At 39.0% G+C, this 19,153-nt stretch overlaps 1 protein-coding gene across 2 annotated transcripts in view; it reads right to left on the reverse strand.

Moving 5' to 3' along the window:
• Positions 1-2,400: 2,400 nt before the first annotated feature.
• The window catches only part of C1QTNF7 (C1q and tumor necrosis factor related protein 7), a 69,382-nt gene continuing 52,629 nt past the window's right edge, over positions 2,401-19,153 (reverse strand). The window contains exons 1-3 of one of the 2 annotated variants that reach the window (XM_011948846.1): positions 17,190-17,507; positions 8,977-9,222; positions 2,401-3,366 (exon numbers count right to left, since the gene is read on the reverse strand). In XM_011948846.1, the coding sequence (XP_011804236.1) occupies positions 2,735-3,366; positions 8,977-9,214 (870 nt within the window). In that variant the 5' untranslated portion in view covers positions 9,215-9,222; positions 17,190-17,507 and the 3' untranslated portion in view covers positions 2,401-2,734. Of the gene's footprint in view, positions 3,367-8,976; positions 9,223-17,189; positions 17,508-19,153 lie in introns of those variants that run through there. The other variant, XM_011948848.1, reaches the window with a different exon arrangement.

Consider the following 19,153-nt stretch of genomic DNA (forward strand, 5'->3'; position numbering starts at 1 on the left):
AAGGGCCCATATGTTCATTTTCCCCAAATTAGTTACTTCTGTTGGCTCTTTTTTATGCTTTATAACTTGGAATTCTATCTTTGGCTGTTATCTGTAAGCAGGTGACTACCTCAAACCACCTTTGCTCTCTCCTTTTTTTCTAATATTCATTGTTCTTGGTCTCCTGTACACATGTCCTGACTCAGAAAGAGAGCAATAAGTGCACAAATATGGCAGGCAGATGAAGACAGTGAAAGCAAGATAGGGTTGAAAGACAGGAAAAGTTAGCCTTCCCCTTACACACAACTGCTAGTTGATTGCAACTTTCGTCTGTGTTAATGGCAGTATCCAGCTCTGAAATACACAGGGTCTCCACACTTTCTTATGAATAAACTCTCCAATTCTCAGGCTGGCTTTCAAAGCTCTTACAAATATGGTCCATTGATTCTGCTTCTGGGTCTCTGTTCTCTCTTCATCCCCATCATTACCTCTGTCTCAAGTGTGCTTTCCCCCAACTTGTACCACTCCAAGTGTCACCCATCACATAAGGTCCAGTGAACAGAGAGGATTTCCCTATCCCTTCTCTGTCACATCCTAATTTGGAAGTAAACATTTCCTCTTCTTTCACAGTATTTCGCCCTTATTTCCAGCCTGGAACTTAGCATATTTTATCATTTTCTTTTCCAAAATTATAGATATTTTGTGTGTGTGCATGCCATTTCCTTTCTTGTATCCTTGGCAATTTACTAGTCAGAGCTGGCTCCTGCACCCTCTGGGAAGTGAGAAGCACCTTTGCCCGGCTGCTATGCAACCCTCCAGGTGTGAAGTGGCAGCCTTGTGTGTGATGTTTCTGCCCTCCCCAAGTTTGCATTTTCGACAGTAAAATTTACTTTTAAATTACAAAATTTAAATTGGGGAAGATTAAAAAAAAGAAATTTACCAGTCAGGGCTATACTATTAATATATTAATCTTTTTTTTTTTTTTTTTTTTGAGACGGAGTCTCGCTCTGTTGCCCAGGCTGGAGTGCAGTGGCCAGATCTCAGCTCACTGCAAGCTCTGCCTCCCAGGTTTTAGGCCATTCTCCTGCCTCAGCCTCCCAAGTAGCTGGGACTACAGGCGCCCACCACCTCACCTGGCTAGGTTTTTGTATTTTTTTTTTAGTAGAGACGGGGTTTCACCGTGTTAGCCAGGATGGTCTCTATCTCCTGACCTCGTGATCCACCCGTCTCGGCCTCCCAAAGTGCTGGGATTACAGGCTTGAGCCACTGCGCCCGGCCTTAATATATTAATCTTAATACTCTTCTGTCTTCACAGAATCTAGCATGGTGATTCAAACTTAAGAGGTATGAAAACTATTTATAAGTCAATGAGCAGAGAAAGGAATACATAGAAGGAGGATTGGAAGTTACCAAAAGGGAGGGATGAAGGAAATACTATTACCACAAACCATGGGAACAATAGATCAGACAGAAACATGGAAGAGAATAATTGAAGAATTGCAGTTCAGTGAAGAACAGGGTGCTGACACAAGCAAGAGTGGGACTAAGGGAGGTGTGAGACTTGGAAGGTATGTCTATTTACCCAGACATTTGGTCTCTCTCCCTCCTTCTCCTGTTCATTGCTCTCATCAGCTTACTCATAAATCAGTGAACATATGCCTTGCTTTATTTGAGCTAAATACCTAGCAGATCTATGAGAAGCAATGTCTTACCACAAAGTAAAGTGGTGCCCATATTTATGAGAAAGCTATTAGGACAAATATTTGTCTTGGGAAACCATCACACTAAAGGATTTACAAGAATCACCTGCTAGCTATTTCTCTTCATTTCAGTCTTCATTTTTATCACCTCTGCCAGGCCTCCTCTGTCTCTAGATTTTTCACCCCTTTGCTGTTGAGAATACCAATAATGCATTGAGGGTGCAAAGAGAATGCAATGCTGAATTCCTCATTCCCTTTGCATCCATCACACTCACTTAAACACATACACCTTGGCATGATTAGTGTTTTTCCATGTGTAAAAGCTTCTCTGGACCCCAGCCTCAGGAATAGCAGACCCTGTGTGCTTTTAGCATCAAATCCATCTGTTTGCTATGCTGCTCATCACACTGAATTGTGATCGTTTGATCACCACACACACTAGCCCGTAGGTAGGGGCTTTGTCTTAACTCATTATTAAATCTGATTCAGTGCCACAGTGTCTGGCCCTTACAGGCTCGTTAAAGGGTTGTTGAGTGAATATATACAAACATGAAGGAATAAATAATAAAACAAAAGATATTTGTCATTTCTCTGTAGCTTGCTCAAAAAATAGTTAGCATCTCTTACCTTTGGTTTTTGACTTACTATATAGCCTTTCGAGAATTGTCAAAGATTTGGGGATGTTATGTTATGTTTCTCTTAAATAACAGACTAAAATATATTTTTGAAGATTTAATGAGGCAGTATTATTGCCAACTGGTTTTGTCACTCAGGGCATTTAATAGAAAATTTGTTAACATTGTCTTTAATTTGCTTAAATATTTATGAACATTGCTTTCAAGAGAATTTATATCTGGGGCTATTCTTCAATATAATTCATTTTGTTGTGGTTTCAACTTTTCTGTGTTTCATCTTGTTTTGATAAATTCTGCTGGAATTGTCTTTAAATGCTTTAGAATCTGAGTGGGAGTCTCTTTGGATCCCATTCCTACTTGTTCCACCTTCTGGAACCCCAGATTCAATCAGAGTGTCTACCACAGGTATCTTGGTCCTGATCACAATTCGTCATCTTCTGATATGGAATCTAGATAATCCGTGTCAACGTATAAGAGAAACCCGGAGAATAAGCTGTCTGCCCAACCTGGGTCTGAGAAGAGGCCATTCTGGTCTGTGAAGAAGATCTCCAGCCAGACTTCATCTTCTGGCTGCAGATAAATGACTGTAGACCCCGAAGCCACATCATGGTTTCCTGTGTTGGCGTCGAAGGTCTTTATCCGGTACTGCCCATTGTGTACCAGTCCAATTGCCAGATGCTTATTAGCCAACGTGATATCATAAGAAAAGTAATAGATCCCTGGGAAAGCACAGATGAACTTCCCTGTGGAAGGGTTGTAGTGCTCTCCCTCATTGAAGAGGACCTTGTTAAATATAATAGGTAGTCTTTCTTCTGGGTAGCTGGTTGTGATGCCAACAGAAAAGGCGGATTTGAGCACGATGCTTCCACATCTGCAAACTCCAGGCAGCCCTGGGTCCCCTTGTTCTCCTCTGTCTCCCTTTGGTCCAGGAGGACCAACTGGACCTACTTCTCCTTTCTCTCCCTCTGGTCCCATGGGTCCTTTCTTCCCAGTCTCTCCTTGGTCCCCTTTCTCACCGGCAAGACCCAGTGGTCCAGTCTTACCTCTCAAACCTTCAAAAAGAGTATATAGTTTGATTAATAGTTCCTCGAAAGATATAATCACAAACAATATACCTACATGGTCCCAGCACATCCCAACTTTGTCTTTTCAGGCAACCTTTAACAGTGTACTACCAAATAATAAACTTTTTTTTTTGTTTGATATGGAGTCTCACTGTCACCAGGGCTGGAGTGCAGTGGCGTGATCTCAGATCACTGCAACCTCCACCTCCCAGGTTCAAGCGATTCTCATGCCTCAGCCTCCCAAGTAGCTGGGATTATAGGCACCTGCCACTACGCTCATCTAATTTTTTGTATTTTTAGTAGAGACTGGGTTTCACTATGTTGGCCAGGCTGGTCTCGAACTCCTGACCTCAGGTGATCCACCCGCCTCATCTCCCAAAGTGGTGAGATTTGGGAGGCCTGGGCCACCATGCCCGGCCAGCAGGAGCATAAATTCGAAAGTGCATCTGTCACATAGTGAGGGCTCAACGTGCTGCAATAACCAAAAAACAATGACTACCACCACCATGTGGTAGCTTCTTTTGTGAGGAGAAAACTGAGTCCCAGATAGGTAAAAAAAGCTTGCTTCGGGGGTGGGTGCAGTGGCTCACACCTGTAATCCCAGCACTTTGGGAGGCCGAGGCGGGCGGATGCCGAGGTCCGGAGATCAAGACCATCCTGGCTAACACGGTGAAACTCTGTCTCTACTAAAAATACAAAAATTAGCCAGACATGGTCGTGCATGCCTGTAGTCCCAGATACTTAGGAGGCTGAGGCAGCAGAATCGCTTGAACCCGGGAAGTGGAGGTTGCAGCGAGCAGAGATTGCGCCACTGTACATCAGCCCGGGTGACAGTGCGAGACTCAGTCTCAAAAAAAAAAAAAAAAAAAAAAAAAAAATCCTTCTGTATCTGTGCTAGGACTAGAATCCAAGCCTTCTTAGTTGAATGTTTCCTGTTCATCAAAATGCCTTTTGCCTTTGGGGCTGGAGTCAAGAATCTTAAATAGTGTTTGGCTCTGTCACTAAACGGTTTTATCATTTTAGTTAAGTCCCTTAATTTTTCTGAGTCTCTTTATATACAGAAAAGACATAATTGCTATGAAAGAATTTTCACAAAATCCAAATCACCACATGGGAATATTTTCTGTGTGTCTAAATCTTTATATGTGCAGACCAACTGTAGGCTAAATACAGAAAAATGGTGATCCTGGTTGAAGGAAATAAGCAAAATCAATTTAATTTATATAAATGGTTTAAAATTTAAATAGATTATGAATATAACATTATATATACAATATTTTATATATATAAAATCTATATAAGACATTGATTTTGTATATGACATTGATGTTTTATATATAAAATAGATTATATATAAGACATTGATTCATATATGACATTGACATTTTACATATAAGGCATTGTTATAGATATAAAAAAGCAATGATTTTATATATATAACATATATATAATATAATATATTGAATATATTTTACATTTCATATTTAATATCTACCATAACCCTATTAGCAATAATGATAATCAGCAATAAAATTAATGTTACAAATGAAAAAAATAAGATTCAAAACCAAAATGACTTTCCTAACCTGAGATTATTTAAATACAATATACACACGTAAGGATACGTAACAGCTCAGAAAGAAAAGTGTAATAAATGTAATATTATATATAACATATATATAACATATATAATATATATACTATATAAGCCAATGTGATATCATAAGAAAAATAATAGATCCCTGGGAAAGCACAGATGAACCTCCCTGTGGCAGAGTTGTAGTGCTCTCCCTCATTGAAGAGGACCTTGTTAAATGTAATAGGTAGTCTTTCTTCTGGGTGGCTGGTTGTGATGCCATTATATAATATAATATATATAATAGATGTTACATATAATATAACATATTGCTGATGAATTGTGTAGTTTTACTTTACCTATGTATTTATTCTTGAGAACTTCTATTAAGCCAAACCTAAATTTAAATTTTTGGCAAGTCATTTCTTCTCTGGGTTTTAAATGCTCCATTTGTAACAAGGGGAGATTGGATCTAAGTCCAATCCAAACTTACTGGGCAAAGCGGCAAACAGACCTGGGATAAAACCCCAGTTCAGCCATGGATTAGTTAGGTGAATTTTAAGAAAGGGCTTGATCTCTCTGGCTTTAGTTTCTCAGTCCTTGAAATGAAGGTGTTGGACTAGATCGTTTGAGGTCTCACCCTCTTGAAAATTCCTTGAGACCAAATCATACATTTTGGGATGCAATTTTACAATGCTGTCCACAAAAATGCCTTCACAGCCTGAAAGTTTGGATTTTCTAGAATAACGTTTGTTTGAGATGCTGAATTGGGTGATAGATAATCATGGACTAGCTATAATAATGTATAGTTATTCTTCCTGTTTGTATGAAGAATTTGCTCGTGTGCTTAGGTTCCACACATTAAGAATGGAAAGAAGGGATGAGTCATTGTCTTTCTCCCTATTTAGTCAGATGTATGCTTGGGTAGAATGGAGGATTATGGGGTAAGGGTTAGTCTATGTTTAGGTATTGAAACTAGATCAGAAAGGATTTCTTTATAGTTCTCCATGAAATGGGTCTACCTAGATTTCTTCTTCCTTACCATTTCTTCCTTCCATCCATCCATTCATTCATTCTATCCTTCCATCCATCTATCCATGGATCTATGCGTATATACATGCATCCAAGTCAACCATCTAACATTAATTTACCATCTACTACATACCAGTCATGGACTAGGGGCTAAGTGAAACATGGGCATGAAAGACATCTGCCTGACCCTCAAATTAGCTGTTATTACTTATGACCTTGGACCTGCAAATATGGGCCATAGTTAAATTCACAAATACCTAAATCCATATGATAAACTGGAATGAATGATCTTTTTCATGAGGTTATTCTAGTGTTATCTGAAGATTTTTATATGGATAGGTACCCAGATTAAATTAAATGCTAATATTATGCTACAGTAATCATTGCAACAGACCAGTGAGGGAGATAGATATTTTAATAGAAAATTTATAACTTAGTGTAATAAACTATGCATTTCTCATTTAGGATAGGGAAGTTGGACCAAAATTATGCTTGACTGGACATGGTTGGGTTGGATGTGGTGAGGGTATTCACCAAGAGTACGTGAATGAGAAGGCACTTGTAGTGTCATTAAAGGGGAAACAGGGAGCAGGCACTCCCAGCCAGGTTGTGGCCAGTTACAGCCATATTAAAAACACATCCCCAAATCTCCCAGTCTCTTCCTGTAGTTTATAAGTGAGGTACACCTCTCTTCATCAATCATATAGTCATTCCTACCTTTTCTTTCTGAGCTGTTATATATCCTTATGTGTGTATATTGTATTTAAATAATCTCAGGTTAGGAAAGTCATTTTGTTTTTGTATCTTATTTTTTTCATTTGTAACATTAATTTTATTGCTGATTATCATTATTGCTGATAGGGTTATAGTAGATATTAAATATGAAATGTAAAGGTCCTAGTAAGTTCTTAGTAAATGGTTATTATGATGATGTATTTTAATTATGTCTGTATATATTGGCCTCCCCCACATGAATGTCTGCTTATCAACGTAAGAACAATGTCTTACGCTTGCGTTCCCAGCGTCTAGAACAGTGTTCTCAACCAGGTGCAATTTTACACTGTCCATCTTTCTACCCAGTAGATAGCTGGCTACATATAGAAAAATTTTGATTGTCAGTTTGGAGAGGAGTGCCACTGGCGTCTGGTGGAATGCTATTGAACATCCTACAATGCACAGAATAGTGACTCCACGGTACATAATTATTCTGCCCCAGTTCTTATTAGTGTAGAGGTTGAGAAACACAGGAAGAATAATATTGGATAGTAATAGGTGCACACAAATATTATTGAATGAATAATGCCTGGATGCATGGGTGAATGAATGGATCTATGAATGTGGTGGTATAGCTGGCCTCATATATGGTTAAAACGGTAGCAGTTCTGAACATTTAATTTAATCTGAATGCATATCCACATATACGTCTTTAACATTAGAACTACCTCATGCAAGGAATTACCAGTGTCTAGTTAATTATATGACTTTGGCTAGTCACAAATTTAGCTGTGACTCATATTTGCAGATCAAAATTTAGTAAGTTATAACATTTCCTGAGTTTTTATCACATGGCAGTTATCCTGTGGAGGGTTTTGCATGTACTCTTGCCATTAAACTTAACAATCACCCTTATTACCACCAACTTACAAATGAGGAAACTGAGCCTCAAAGAGGATATGTGGCCAAGGATACTGGATTAGTCATTGAAAGAGCTAAGATCTTAGCCAAAGTCTTTCTGACTGCAATGTTTGTTTGTATAGCCACTACGTTATTGCTTCCAGACCCAGTAAACAAAAAGCAATATATAACTGTAATCCTGGTGTTATTATAGGATTTTAAGAATATTCATAATTGTGACTCAGTGTAACTTGTATTCACAGGTGTTACCTTACAGATGTCTTTGAAAACTTACATTTTAGCTCCAAATTAAAGCTTCTTATCTGATGTTGAAGTTTTCCCTAAAGGTTCTTTATCTATTATTGCACAATGTTCATAGATTTGATAATTGATTTGCCAAATATTATTCGCATGGCAAATTCACAAATGAATTATTATCCAATAATCTGAATATGTATTTTGATTTTGTTTTACAGAACTCAGTAAATCAAGAGTGATGATTGGAGATACATAGAATTTTTTCCTTCCTATCTTTTGTCCCAACTTTTATGCTCAGCAACTTGTCTTGAAAGATTGATTCCAAATCCCTTCATCTTTTAGAGTTAACACAGCCTGTCTAGAATTTCAATTCTGTTTACTCTGAAGGACTGAAAAATCTGGCAAGCTTCCTGGACCAACTTATTTTGGGGGGAAACAAAGTGAAAATTACTCAAGGACTATTGGGCAATTATGTTGCTGTAAAGAGCTGTAAAAATCTACTTTTTAGCTGCTATGTGTCAGGTGGGAAAGTGATGAGCTAGGAAAGGTGGGCTTTACAGTGCTATTGTCACTTCATCTGTGAAAAATAAAATTTAGAAGCCCTTTATGTATCTTTGTTCAGGATATTCATGCTGAGCAGGATGGCATCCGTGCATCTGCTTCCTGGTTTTTGCCTCTGCTTAGTCTGTCCATTTCCCCTTCTGTCCATCTGTCTGTCCATCCATGTGCTTGCACATCCAGCCATTGCCTGCTGGCTGCAATAGCCCAGTACTTCTGGGCATCAGATGTTTGAGTCCAGCTCTGGCAGCTACTGGCAGTGCATGTCCACTCCGGTCCATTCTCAGTAATTCATTTAATCATGCTGTGGCTCAGTTTTCTCATCTATAAGATGGGATAGTGTTCAGCTGAAATAGTTGACATTACAGTGAAATAAGTATGCAGGTACAGAGTTTAGGGAAGCATCTGAAGCCTAGTAAGGGCTCAGTGAATTGTTATGATTAATGAAAGTAGAGAAGGGGTTTAAGGAACAATTCCCATTAGAATAAGTAACAAAGAAAGGGGAACAGTTTTAAGGTGGGGGTGAAGGAGGATGTTTTATGCAACCTCTCATTCATTACCTGCAGTTCCCTTTTCACCTTTGTCTCCTTTCCTGCCGTCTCTACCATCTCTTCCTGGAAGGCCGATGCGACCATGGGGACCAGGGGAACCATTTGCTCCAGGGGGCCCTGGAGGTCCAGGCAAGCCAGGAATGCTGCAGATATACCTGGGGGAGTAGTTCTCTCCTTTCAACTGATTACCCCGGGGTTGTCCACTGGCACAAATGGCAAAACTTGTAACATAGAGCAAGACAAACATCTTTGGCTCTGGAAGAGAAACATATGGACATAAATGAACTTTCTGTATGGGGAGAAGGGCGGTTTGGCATGATTAAATCAGTGTGAACTGATGTGCATTTGCAACAATTCACTCCAGTGTTCATCTTTCCACACATGTAAAACCCTGTTTACCTTCATAATTCCATTGAAAATTATTAACACATAATTGATGTAGAATTCTCAGTGCCCTACACAGGAGTTGGTGCAGATGAAGAATTGGTTAAACACATTTCAAAATAAATCACTGCATTTATTCTTCAGAAATCAATGATGGACTTAAAAATGGCATTTTCTTTTCGGAAAAGTAGTGCATTTTTTTTTTTTTTTTGAGACGCAGTCTTGCTCTGTCACCCGGGCTGGAGTGCAGTGGCCGGATCTCAGCTCACTGCAAGCTCCGCCTCCCGGGTTTACTCCATTCTCCTGCCTCAGCCTCCCGAGTAGCTGGGACTACAGGCGCCCGACACCTCGCCCGGCTAGTTTTTTGTATTTTTTAGTAGAGACGGGGTTTCACCGTGTTAGCCAGGATGGTCTCGATCTCCTGACCTCGTGATCCGCCCGTCTCGGCCTCCCAAAGTGCTGGGATTACAGGCTTGAGCCACCGCGCCCGACCAGTAGTGCATTTTTTAAAGAATAAAATTTAGATCTGGAAATGAAACAGATAAACATCAACATTTTTTTACCACCTTGAGATTTACATTTTAGTATATATATCCTTCCAGTCTCTTTTGTCTATACTATGGAGAAAGTGATACCATGCCATTTCTATACTTCTTTAACTTCTTTCACTTGACAATGTATCATGAACGCCTTCTCATGTCAAAATTATGTGTAACATTAAAAAATAATTGCTTTTGTCTCTACTATCTTTTATGTACAGAACCCCCATTATAGATATTTAGGTTGTTTCCAAAGTTCTCCCAATATAAACATCATGCTAGATATCATTCTAGCTAATCTTTGCATGCACCCGTGATTGTTTTCTTAGAATTTATGGACTATTGAAAGCTGGAGAAAAGAGGAGGCATTTTCAGGAAAACCATGTTTTTCACTTGGTAATCATGTGTAATGCCAATTAGTGTTAATTGGAGTACTGTGCATGTCCTGAGGGGAATCTCAAACTTTAATTTAAAATCTGCAGGATGTAATGCCGTGGTGTCCCATTAAGCTGTTAGCACTGGGGCTCAATTAAAGAGCTGTGTGAAATTAAGCCACACATGGCTCACATGCCCCAAGTGAAGCAGGCAGCAGGTTTCTTCAATTCTGATCTAATAGGACTTAGGCCCCAACCCTACTCCCCCACAAAGCCTAGAAGCTGAGAATCATGGGCCATTTATTAGTAGGCACTTTGGCATATAGGCTGCAAGTGAGATGGAGAGTGGTATAGATTGGGGATACCTGATTTTTTAGGCTAAATGCTCCTTAGGATTAGCAGTTTTTTAAAGGGAAGAATATATACAGGTGGTTCTGGGGTCATGTAAATGAGTTGTGTTTGGATGATTGGAACTGTGCTTTAACAAGAAATCTACATAGTGCTTAACCTGGTGTATACTCTCCCAAAGGAAATAATCACAAAATGTGGGGAAAGCAATCAGATGAAATTTCTTTTGTCTTTTGACAGCCATGTAAGAAAATGGACCAGGCACACATCACCATTTTTGTGGTACCCAGGGGGAAATTGCAACATCTTGGAATTAGACCCAGAAATTTGCCAGAGCATAGGAATGACAAACTAAGAAAAACACAGTGTGCACATGTGATTTTGAAGTAAGCCTGATTCCTAGAAATCTTATTAGTGAAAAACCAAAGCAACTTATCCAAATTCAGGCTTTGTAACTTTGACTAAATCTCAGTGTTACTAGTTAAAAAAAAAGCAAGGAGAACATTTTTGCCATGCCCTGTGTGGTAGACTTGTCATACAGCACAAATCCAAAATTATTGATTCTATTGCTCAACTGGGATTAAGGCACTTTCTGACAAGCCCAGTGCATTCAATACAGGCCTCCCAAGGAGCTGCAGATAAAAAAATATATATATATATATATATATATATATATATATATATGGAAAGAACATTCTGTTCACACCCTCTGCCACGGTCAGAACAAGAGAACAAGATGCATTGATTAAATTAGCAGTTCCCTCTCCCTTGCGAAAGGCTGATTAGAGGAGGCTTTCAGAAGGAATGAGAAAGTGGCCCTGTCTGGGGCTTCATTTTTAAAATGTGGGGGAAGCAAGGCTAATCTCAGGAGCTCTAAAGTGCTTCCTCAAGGGGCCACCTTTCTGGAACTTGCCAAGCTCTTTGGGTCCTGGAATCACAGTGAGCTACCTGCCGAGGAGGCCTCCTGGAGATGCAGGCTGTCCTGTGATTACTGGTGATATGTGTTCTCGCGTATTTGTCTGCTACTTGTGTTTTGAAATTTAGAATCATTTCCCATAGAATTGTTGCAATTTGACAGGAAGAGACGATGGGCTAGAGTAAGCCTAATCTTAAGTTCTTGTTACCATTTAAAATGGACATTTAATTTTTCAAATTGCTGTTGGTGCCTAATCACTTAAGTTATTACTTTATTCTATTTTCTTTAAATAATTTTAATACATATCCTGGGAGGGAACATGTTCAAGTACATCATGTTTTTGCTGTGGTGATACATGATGCAGGCCTGGAGCATGCAGGGCCCATTATGCTGTGGTGATGGAGCAGGACAGCAATAAAATCACCTCCCTTCCCAGAAAAATGAATGCACTCCCCTCCCCAGAAAAAAAAGCTGGGTATGGTGGCTCACATCTGTAATCCCAGTATTTTGGGAGGCTGAGGTGGAAGGATTACTTGAGCCCAGGAATTTGAGAGGAGCCTGAGCAACATAGCAAGACCCCATCTCCACCAAAAAAATAAAGGTTTATAGAAGATAGTCATAATGAGGCTTTTAACTAGACATGGGGTGCAAGGGTATAGGCTGAGGCCAGAGTTGCTTTCAGGAAGGACCTGAAAGCATCTGCAGAAAAGTTGATTTGGACAGTGGCTTCTCAGACACGGTGATGCAGGTGTGAAAGCACAACTATGTCAATAGTCATAGGAACAGTCTGTGAAGAAGAGTGTGGTAAGGGTCTAGTTGATGGTGGACAAAGGAAGCAGAAATTTTAAAGATGTGATTGGAAGAAAGGATGTTCAGTATTGCCAATAGCCAGGCAAAAAGGCACTCAAAGAAGGAATACATTAAAACAATAGAAACAGATTTATTCATTGAATAAATGGATCACTTTCATGACAAATGCACGACAATACTACTGCCTGTACAGGAGTCTAAATGCTTCAAGCATTCCTAATTAAAACTTTTAAAAAGGCACTCAAAGTGATTATTCCATAAAGATCCTTATCAGAATTGAGGAACAGACTGGGCGTGGTCGCTCACGCCTGTAATCCCAGCGCTTTGGGTGACCGAGGTGGGAGGATCACTCGAAGTCAAGAGTTCAAGATCAGCCTGGCCGATATGGTGAAACCTGCCTCTACTAAAAATACAAAAAGTAGCCCTGCATGGTGGTGTGCACTTGTAATTTCAGCTCCTCGAGAGACTGAGGCAGGAGAATCACTTGAACTCTGGAGGTGGAAGTTGCAGTGAGCGGAGATTGTGCCGCTGCACTCCAGCCTGAGCAACAGAGGCAGACCCTGTCTCAAAAACAAAAATAATTGAGGAACAATGTGTTGTGGTGCCTGATGCATGCTAGTGGCACGATGGTGACTGGTCAGTCAAATATTGGGACTCAGTTGATGCAAGAAGACCACAGGGTGTGGATTATAATGGAAAAATCACAGTGGCATCACGCTGTTTGGTTCTTCATTGCACTTAAGGGCCCAGAGCTTCATGTTACATGGTGTGATGGTCTACAAGGCCCTCCTTATTTCCCTGACTTCATCTTCCATCTTCTATTCTCCTCACTTTGTCACTTCCAGTCACACTGGATTCCTTGGTGCTCCTCAAAGACACTAGTTATGCCCCGCCTTAGGGTCTCACGTGTCTCTTCACATTGTTTAAATCGCCCTTCACCAGGATGTCCATATAGCTTACTTCTTCATCTCCCTCTTCACATTTTTGCTTAAATGTTATCTTGTCATTAAGTTCAACCCTTATCACCATGCTTAACACTGCAATCTGCCTTCTTCTGCCCATGACCTTCCTTTTATCTGCTCTACATTTTTCTATTCTCCATTGTACTTTTCACCTCTAACTGAGTAGCTAATTCCTATCTTTATTTTATATCTACATTTTCCCTGATAGAATGTAAGCTACATGAGGGCAGGGATCTTTGTTGAAATCATGGATGTGTCCAACCACCTACAGCAGAACTTAACCCAAAAAACATGGCTGGAGAAAGAGGATAATTTTGTGGGGAGGTTTGAGCTTTGTGGGGGAAAAAAACTGGTGAGAAATTATGAAATATGAGAACATTACACAAGAAAGAGAGAAATGGGGTTTGAAGAAATCTCCCTGGAGTCTGTGTGTCCTTTTTGCAGTGTTTGAGAAATACAAATAAAGAACTTGAGTTGTTTTAACGTGACATAGTCTAGGGTGTTTAAAAAATATTTTAATATTAATTTTTCTTGTATAGGGAATTCAAAAGAAAAAAGAGTATGCAATGAAAAGTCAATTCCTTCTCCTCCCTTTGAATCTTCTGTATATCCAGGTTCCCTCCCTAGAGGTGAGCACCTTTGCCAGTTTCTTGTGTGTCCTCCTTCCCCATGTTGGCATCCCATATACAATGTTCTGTGCATTGCCTTTTCATTTAGTTTCCATATGAGTATTTATAGCTTCTGTATTGACACCTGTATGTGTAGAGCTGTCTTCTCCTTTTTAATTTAATGGCTAAAAAAATCCATCATATAGATGTGTTTGTAATATTTAACCAGTTTCCTACTGATGGGTGTTTGGACTGTTTTCTTTCTTTTGCTATTATAAGCAATGGTGCAACGAATCTATCTATCTATCTATCTGTCTATCTATCTATCTATCTATCTATCTATCTATCTATCTATCTATCTATCTATCTACAAATGGCTTATGACATGAGCAGCAAATAATTTCCCCCAGTTTGTCCTTTGTCTTTCCTCATGTATTTTAAAATATTTTTACCATGACACTATTTTTTGAGGTCAATTTATTGTGTTTAGAAGGCCTTCACCACTTTAAGGTCCTGAAAAGAATCCTTGTGCTTTTCTTTCAATTTTTGTTTCATTTTTTTCACATTTAAAAATTTGTTCCATCAGAATGTTTCTGATAAAAAGTGTGAGGTAGGGATACAACTTTATATTTTCAACTCCTTGTATTGAATAATCCACTCTTTACTCACTCCCCCACTGCCTTGCAGTGAACTTGGTTATTTTGACTGGGAATAAACCATGTGGGTCACAATTTCATAAACATTATAATAATTTTTAACAGCTTTATAAAGATATAATTTGCACACCATAACATTTACCAAAGTGTACAACTCAATGTACATCACAATCCAATTAAAGACTATTTTGAAACTCCAAAAAGAAACCTATACCCCTTAGCTGTCACTCCACATACAACATGCTTTAAAACATTTAATTGAATCCATGAGTAGCTGGAACTACAGGTGTGTGCCACCACACCTGGCTAACTTTTGTATTTTTTGGAGAGATGAGGTTTCGCCAAGTTACCCAGGCTGGTCTTGAACTCCTAAACTCAAGCGATCTGCCCATCTCAGTCTCCCAAAGTGCTGGGGTTTCAAGAGTGAGCTGCCATGCTCAGCCTGGAAAAACTGTTAATCTTGAACACGTCTGTCCTGGATGCTAATTATAAATAATCCTCAGTCCTATTTTTCTGTAGGGATTACAAAGCAACAAGTTTTTGTTTTTAAAACACATTTAAAAAATTTAATTTTTGATTCATGAGCCTCCATGTTAATGTGTTTATATTTGAGGCAGAAATGTTGTATATAGTATTTTGTGAATTTATTTAATCCTGGAACCCTTTGTTCTTGCTAAACTAGCCACGGAAAATACTTGGAGAAATACTGATTAACTCAGTACAAAGACTGAACTCCTGGAAAACATGTTCATAGACTGAGATCCCTTTGTAAATAGCATATTATTTTTTCCCCAGTGTAAGTAGACTCCAAGTATATTTTTTTCTTGTAAAAATAAAATATGTTGGTGGTGGGAATGTAAAATGGTGCAGCACCTATGGAAAACAATATAGTGACTCCTCAAAAAAATTAAAGAGAATTACCATATGATATAGCAATTACACTTTGGGGCATATATCCAAAAGAAGTAAAATCAGGGACTCAAATATTTGCACATGCATGTTGATAGCAGCAGTGACTCAAACCGATATTTGCACAGCCATGTCTCCAGCGTAATTCACAATAGCCAAAAGGTGGAAGCAACCCAAGTGTCCATGGAAAGGTGAATGAGTAAACAAAACCTGGTCTACACATACAATGGAATCTTCTTCAGCCTTAAAAAGAAAGGAGATACCGACACATGCTACAACATGGAGGAACCCTGAAGACATTATATTATGTGAAATAAGTCAGTCACAAAAGGTCAAATATTGTGTGATTCCTCTTACACAAAGTTCCTAGAGTAGTCACATTCATTGAGACAGAAAGTAGAATACTCGTTATTGGAAGAAGAAGGGGAGAGGGGAATGGGAATTTAAAGTTTCTTGGGTACAGAGTTTCAGTTTGGGAAGATGAAGAAGTCCTGGAGAGATGGTGATGATATTGCACAACAATATGAATGTATTTAATGCTGCAGAACCGTATACATAAGAATAGTTGAAGTGGTAAATTTTATGGTTATGTGTATTTTACCATAATAAGAAAAACTGAATAAAAAATGAATTGGAATGCAGGGACAGACCAGTATTCTTATTTCTGTGCCAGGTGTTTTAAGGACATCCTTTACTTTATCCTCACACCACTTGTTATGAAGTAAGTGCTATTATCTTCACTTTACAAGTAAGAACATTGATACTTGGTGGGCTCAAGTCCACACAGGCATGAAATGGTGCAGCCAGAATTCGAACTGAGTTCTTTTGTCTTCAAACACTTGAGTTTGTCCCTACATCATGTGAGGGAAACTATAACGTATTACTTCATGACAACGGGCTGGACTTGATAATTAATTCAAGTTGAAATGTGCTTTGCCTGGAAATCATTAAGAAGAGAATAGGTAACCAGGGAAAGCCAAAATGAGACATTTCCTTGGCCTGCAGAGGTGGAGATTTCACAACAGCAGGCTCTGTGCTTCTCTTGTTGCACCGGGAGTGGCACTGTGATTGGGACAGGATGGAGACCTGAGCTGCTCATGCCTCAGTTCCTTTTATGTTGTTGTTCACCAGCGCCTTGCCTTTGGGGGCTCCAATTTTCCTCTGCAGAACTGCTTTTCCTGTTTGCCATGAATTAACCTCCTTCTCCTCCTGGCACTACTCAAGTCCCTGCAAGGCCACACAATTGCACTGTGTTATGGCTATCTATTGACTTGCTTGTTTCCTCACTAAAATGTGAACTCTAGGACAGAGACTAGTCTACAGTAGAGACTCAATGAAGAAAAAATATTCATCAATATTTGTTATTGTCAAAAGTTCATTATTTATAAAGTTTTAGCTGCTTTATGGCACAATGATTTAAAAAACCCTGACATTTGCAAAACATTTTATATCCTAGAGAGCAATGCTAAGCCCACATCATCCTCCCCAAAACCATCCTGTGGTAGGTTAGATGGGGGAACCAAGGTCCAGAGAAGTCCCACAACTTGTCTATGGTTAGAAAGCTAGTGTCAGTCCAGAGATTTGAAGCTAGGTCTTTAGTTTTATGGAATCTTCCTACAGAATCATCTGTTTAACAAGCTAAAAAGCTCCCATCACGAGAATAGGCCATTCCATCTACATTTGCCAAAATTCTAAAAAAAAGAGTAAACACCATACCTTGCTCTTAGATGGTGGGCTGCTGCAGGATTCTAAATCCACAAGAGACTGAGGATCTTTCATGAGAGCTCAGTGAAAAACTTGCTTTGGTACCAGACAGAATAACAGATCCAAGTTCTCAAAGATTTCCAAATAGTTATGCTAAAAATAATTTTCTCGTTTAGTCCCAAAGAGCCAAAGGCCCTGGAAGTCATTCATCGAGTGAGGCTCAACTCGGGGACCAGTTAAAATTACAGTTTTGTTTGGGATAAACTTTAAGTGCCTGCTTTCCTTCAGTGGTAAGTTTAGAGCTTCTCCATCTCTGTGTGTTGTGGCCTCTTTTTCAGATTTGTTTACTTAATTTTTTCCCTCTTCGTTTGTTTTCCACTGAGTGAATGTTTCAGGAAAAAAATTACTCACTGACTGGAAATTAGTTGTTAACTTAGAGAAAAAAGCCATTTTGTATTTGAGAGTTTTGGAGGTAGAGCCTTTAGATTCTGGACCTAGGATGGTGTCTTGTGGAATAATGAGCACTGTCCCTATTCTTGGTAAATATGGCAGGAAAACAGCCCCTCATTCTATGTGCTGTGAAAAGAAAGAGGGTTATGAGAATTGTACTGATTTTGTTTTCTTTGTTCTTTGCTGAATGGATAAATGATTGGGTATTTTTAGAAAACTAATATGTGTTTGTGCCTCTAAAGAACTGATCATAACATCTCAAAAGGCAGAATGATTCTCCAAAGCATATGACTAGTTGTCTATGGTGCAATCAATTTCTTTGTTTCCCTCTGCTGTGTATTTCTTGTATTTCCCTGGCAACAGCAATATATAATTTATGATGTCATTTATGGAAATTAGACAGCTGAAAAAAATCTTGTTTTTATCTTTATTTTCCTCTCATTCTTCTCAAGCAATGAGAACTCTTATTGAAAGGAATGTTTCCAGAGTTGGTGAAGTGGACGTTGACCACACACTTGACCAAGGAGATTGCTGGGCTCCCCATTCTGATCAACTTAATTTTGCCTTTGGGATCCGCTCTCCACACTGGAAGAAATGGTCCTTTGAATTTGTTGGTTGTCCAAAATCTTAATGCCATGATAGTATGGTCAAAACAATGTCTTGAGCATAGAAGCTAGTCATAACTTATTGCTGAATTAGAGTCAAATTTTAATCAGATAAAGTCTCTGGGTCTGTTTTCTCATTTTCAAAATAAAATGGTTGTCCTTGATTATTTCCAGGGTTTCTCATAGTTCTTAATATTCTCGAACCAAATGATGGTGTCTGATGTCACCCATTTACAAGCTTAATTTCAGGTGATACAGCCTTTTAATATGTTCATTTATTTGTTTATAAGCGATAACTTCTTAAGTGGGCTTTTTCCATTATCTCTCCTTTGGAGTAGCCCCATCTCTGCCAGGGGGCTCAGAAGTGGATGAATTTGTAGACCAATAAAAGAATAGATGCATTTTATTTTGCTGCCTTAAAGTGTTGATACAGTTTGTGGATATTCATATTTTCTTTTCTGTGTCATTCATAACTTCTCTAACTTCTCTTTAATGTTGCTTACCACACAAAATAAGGTTTCCTTTTCCTTTTTTTTATTATTATACTTTAAGTTCTAGGGTACATGTGCACAATGTGCAGCTTTGTTACATATGTATACATGTGCCATGTTGGTGTGCTGCACCCATTAACTCATCATTTATATTAGGTATATCTCCTAATGCTATCCCTTCCCCCTCATCTCACCCCACAACAGGCCCCGGTGTATGATGTTCCCCTTCCTGTGTCCAAGTGTTCTCATTGTTCAATTCCCACCTAGGAGTGAGAACATGCGGTGTTTGGTTTTTTGTCCTTGCGATAGTGCTGAGAATGATGGTTTCCAGCTTCATCCACGTCCCTACAAAGGACATGAACTCATCCTTTTTTATGGCTGCATAGTATTCCATGGTGTATATGTGCCACATTTTCTTAATCCAGTTTAT

Source organism: Colobus angolensis, unplaced genomic scaffold, assembly GCF_000951035.1.
Source record: "Colobus angolensis palliatus isolate OR3802 unplaced genomic scaffold, Cang.pa_1.0 Scaffold284, whole genome shotgun sequence".
Lineage (NCBI taxonomy): Eukaryota > Metazoa > Chordata > Mammalia > Primates > Cercopithecidae > Colobus > Colobus angolensis.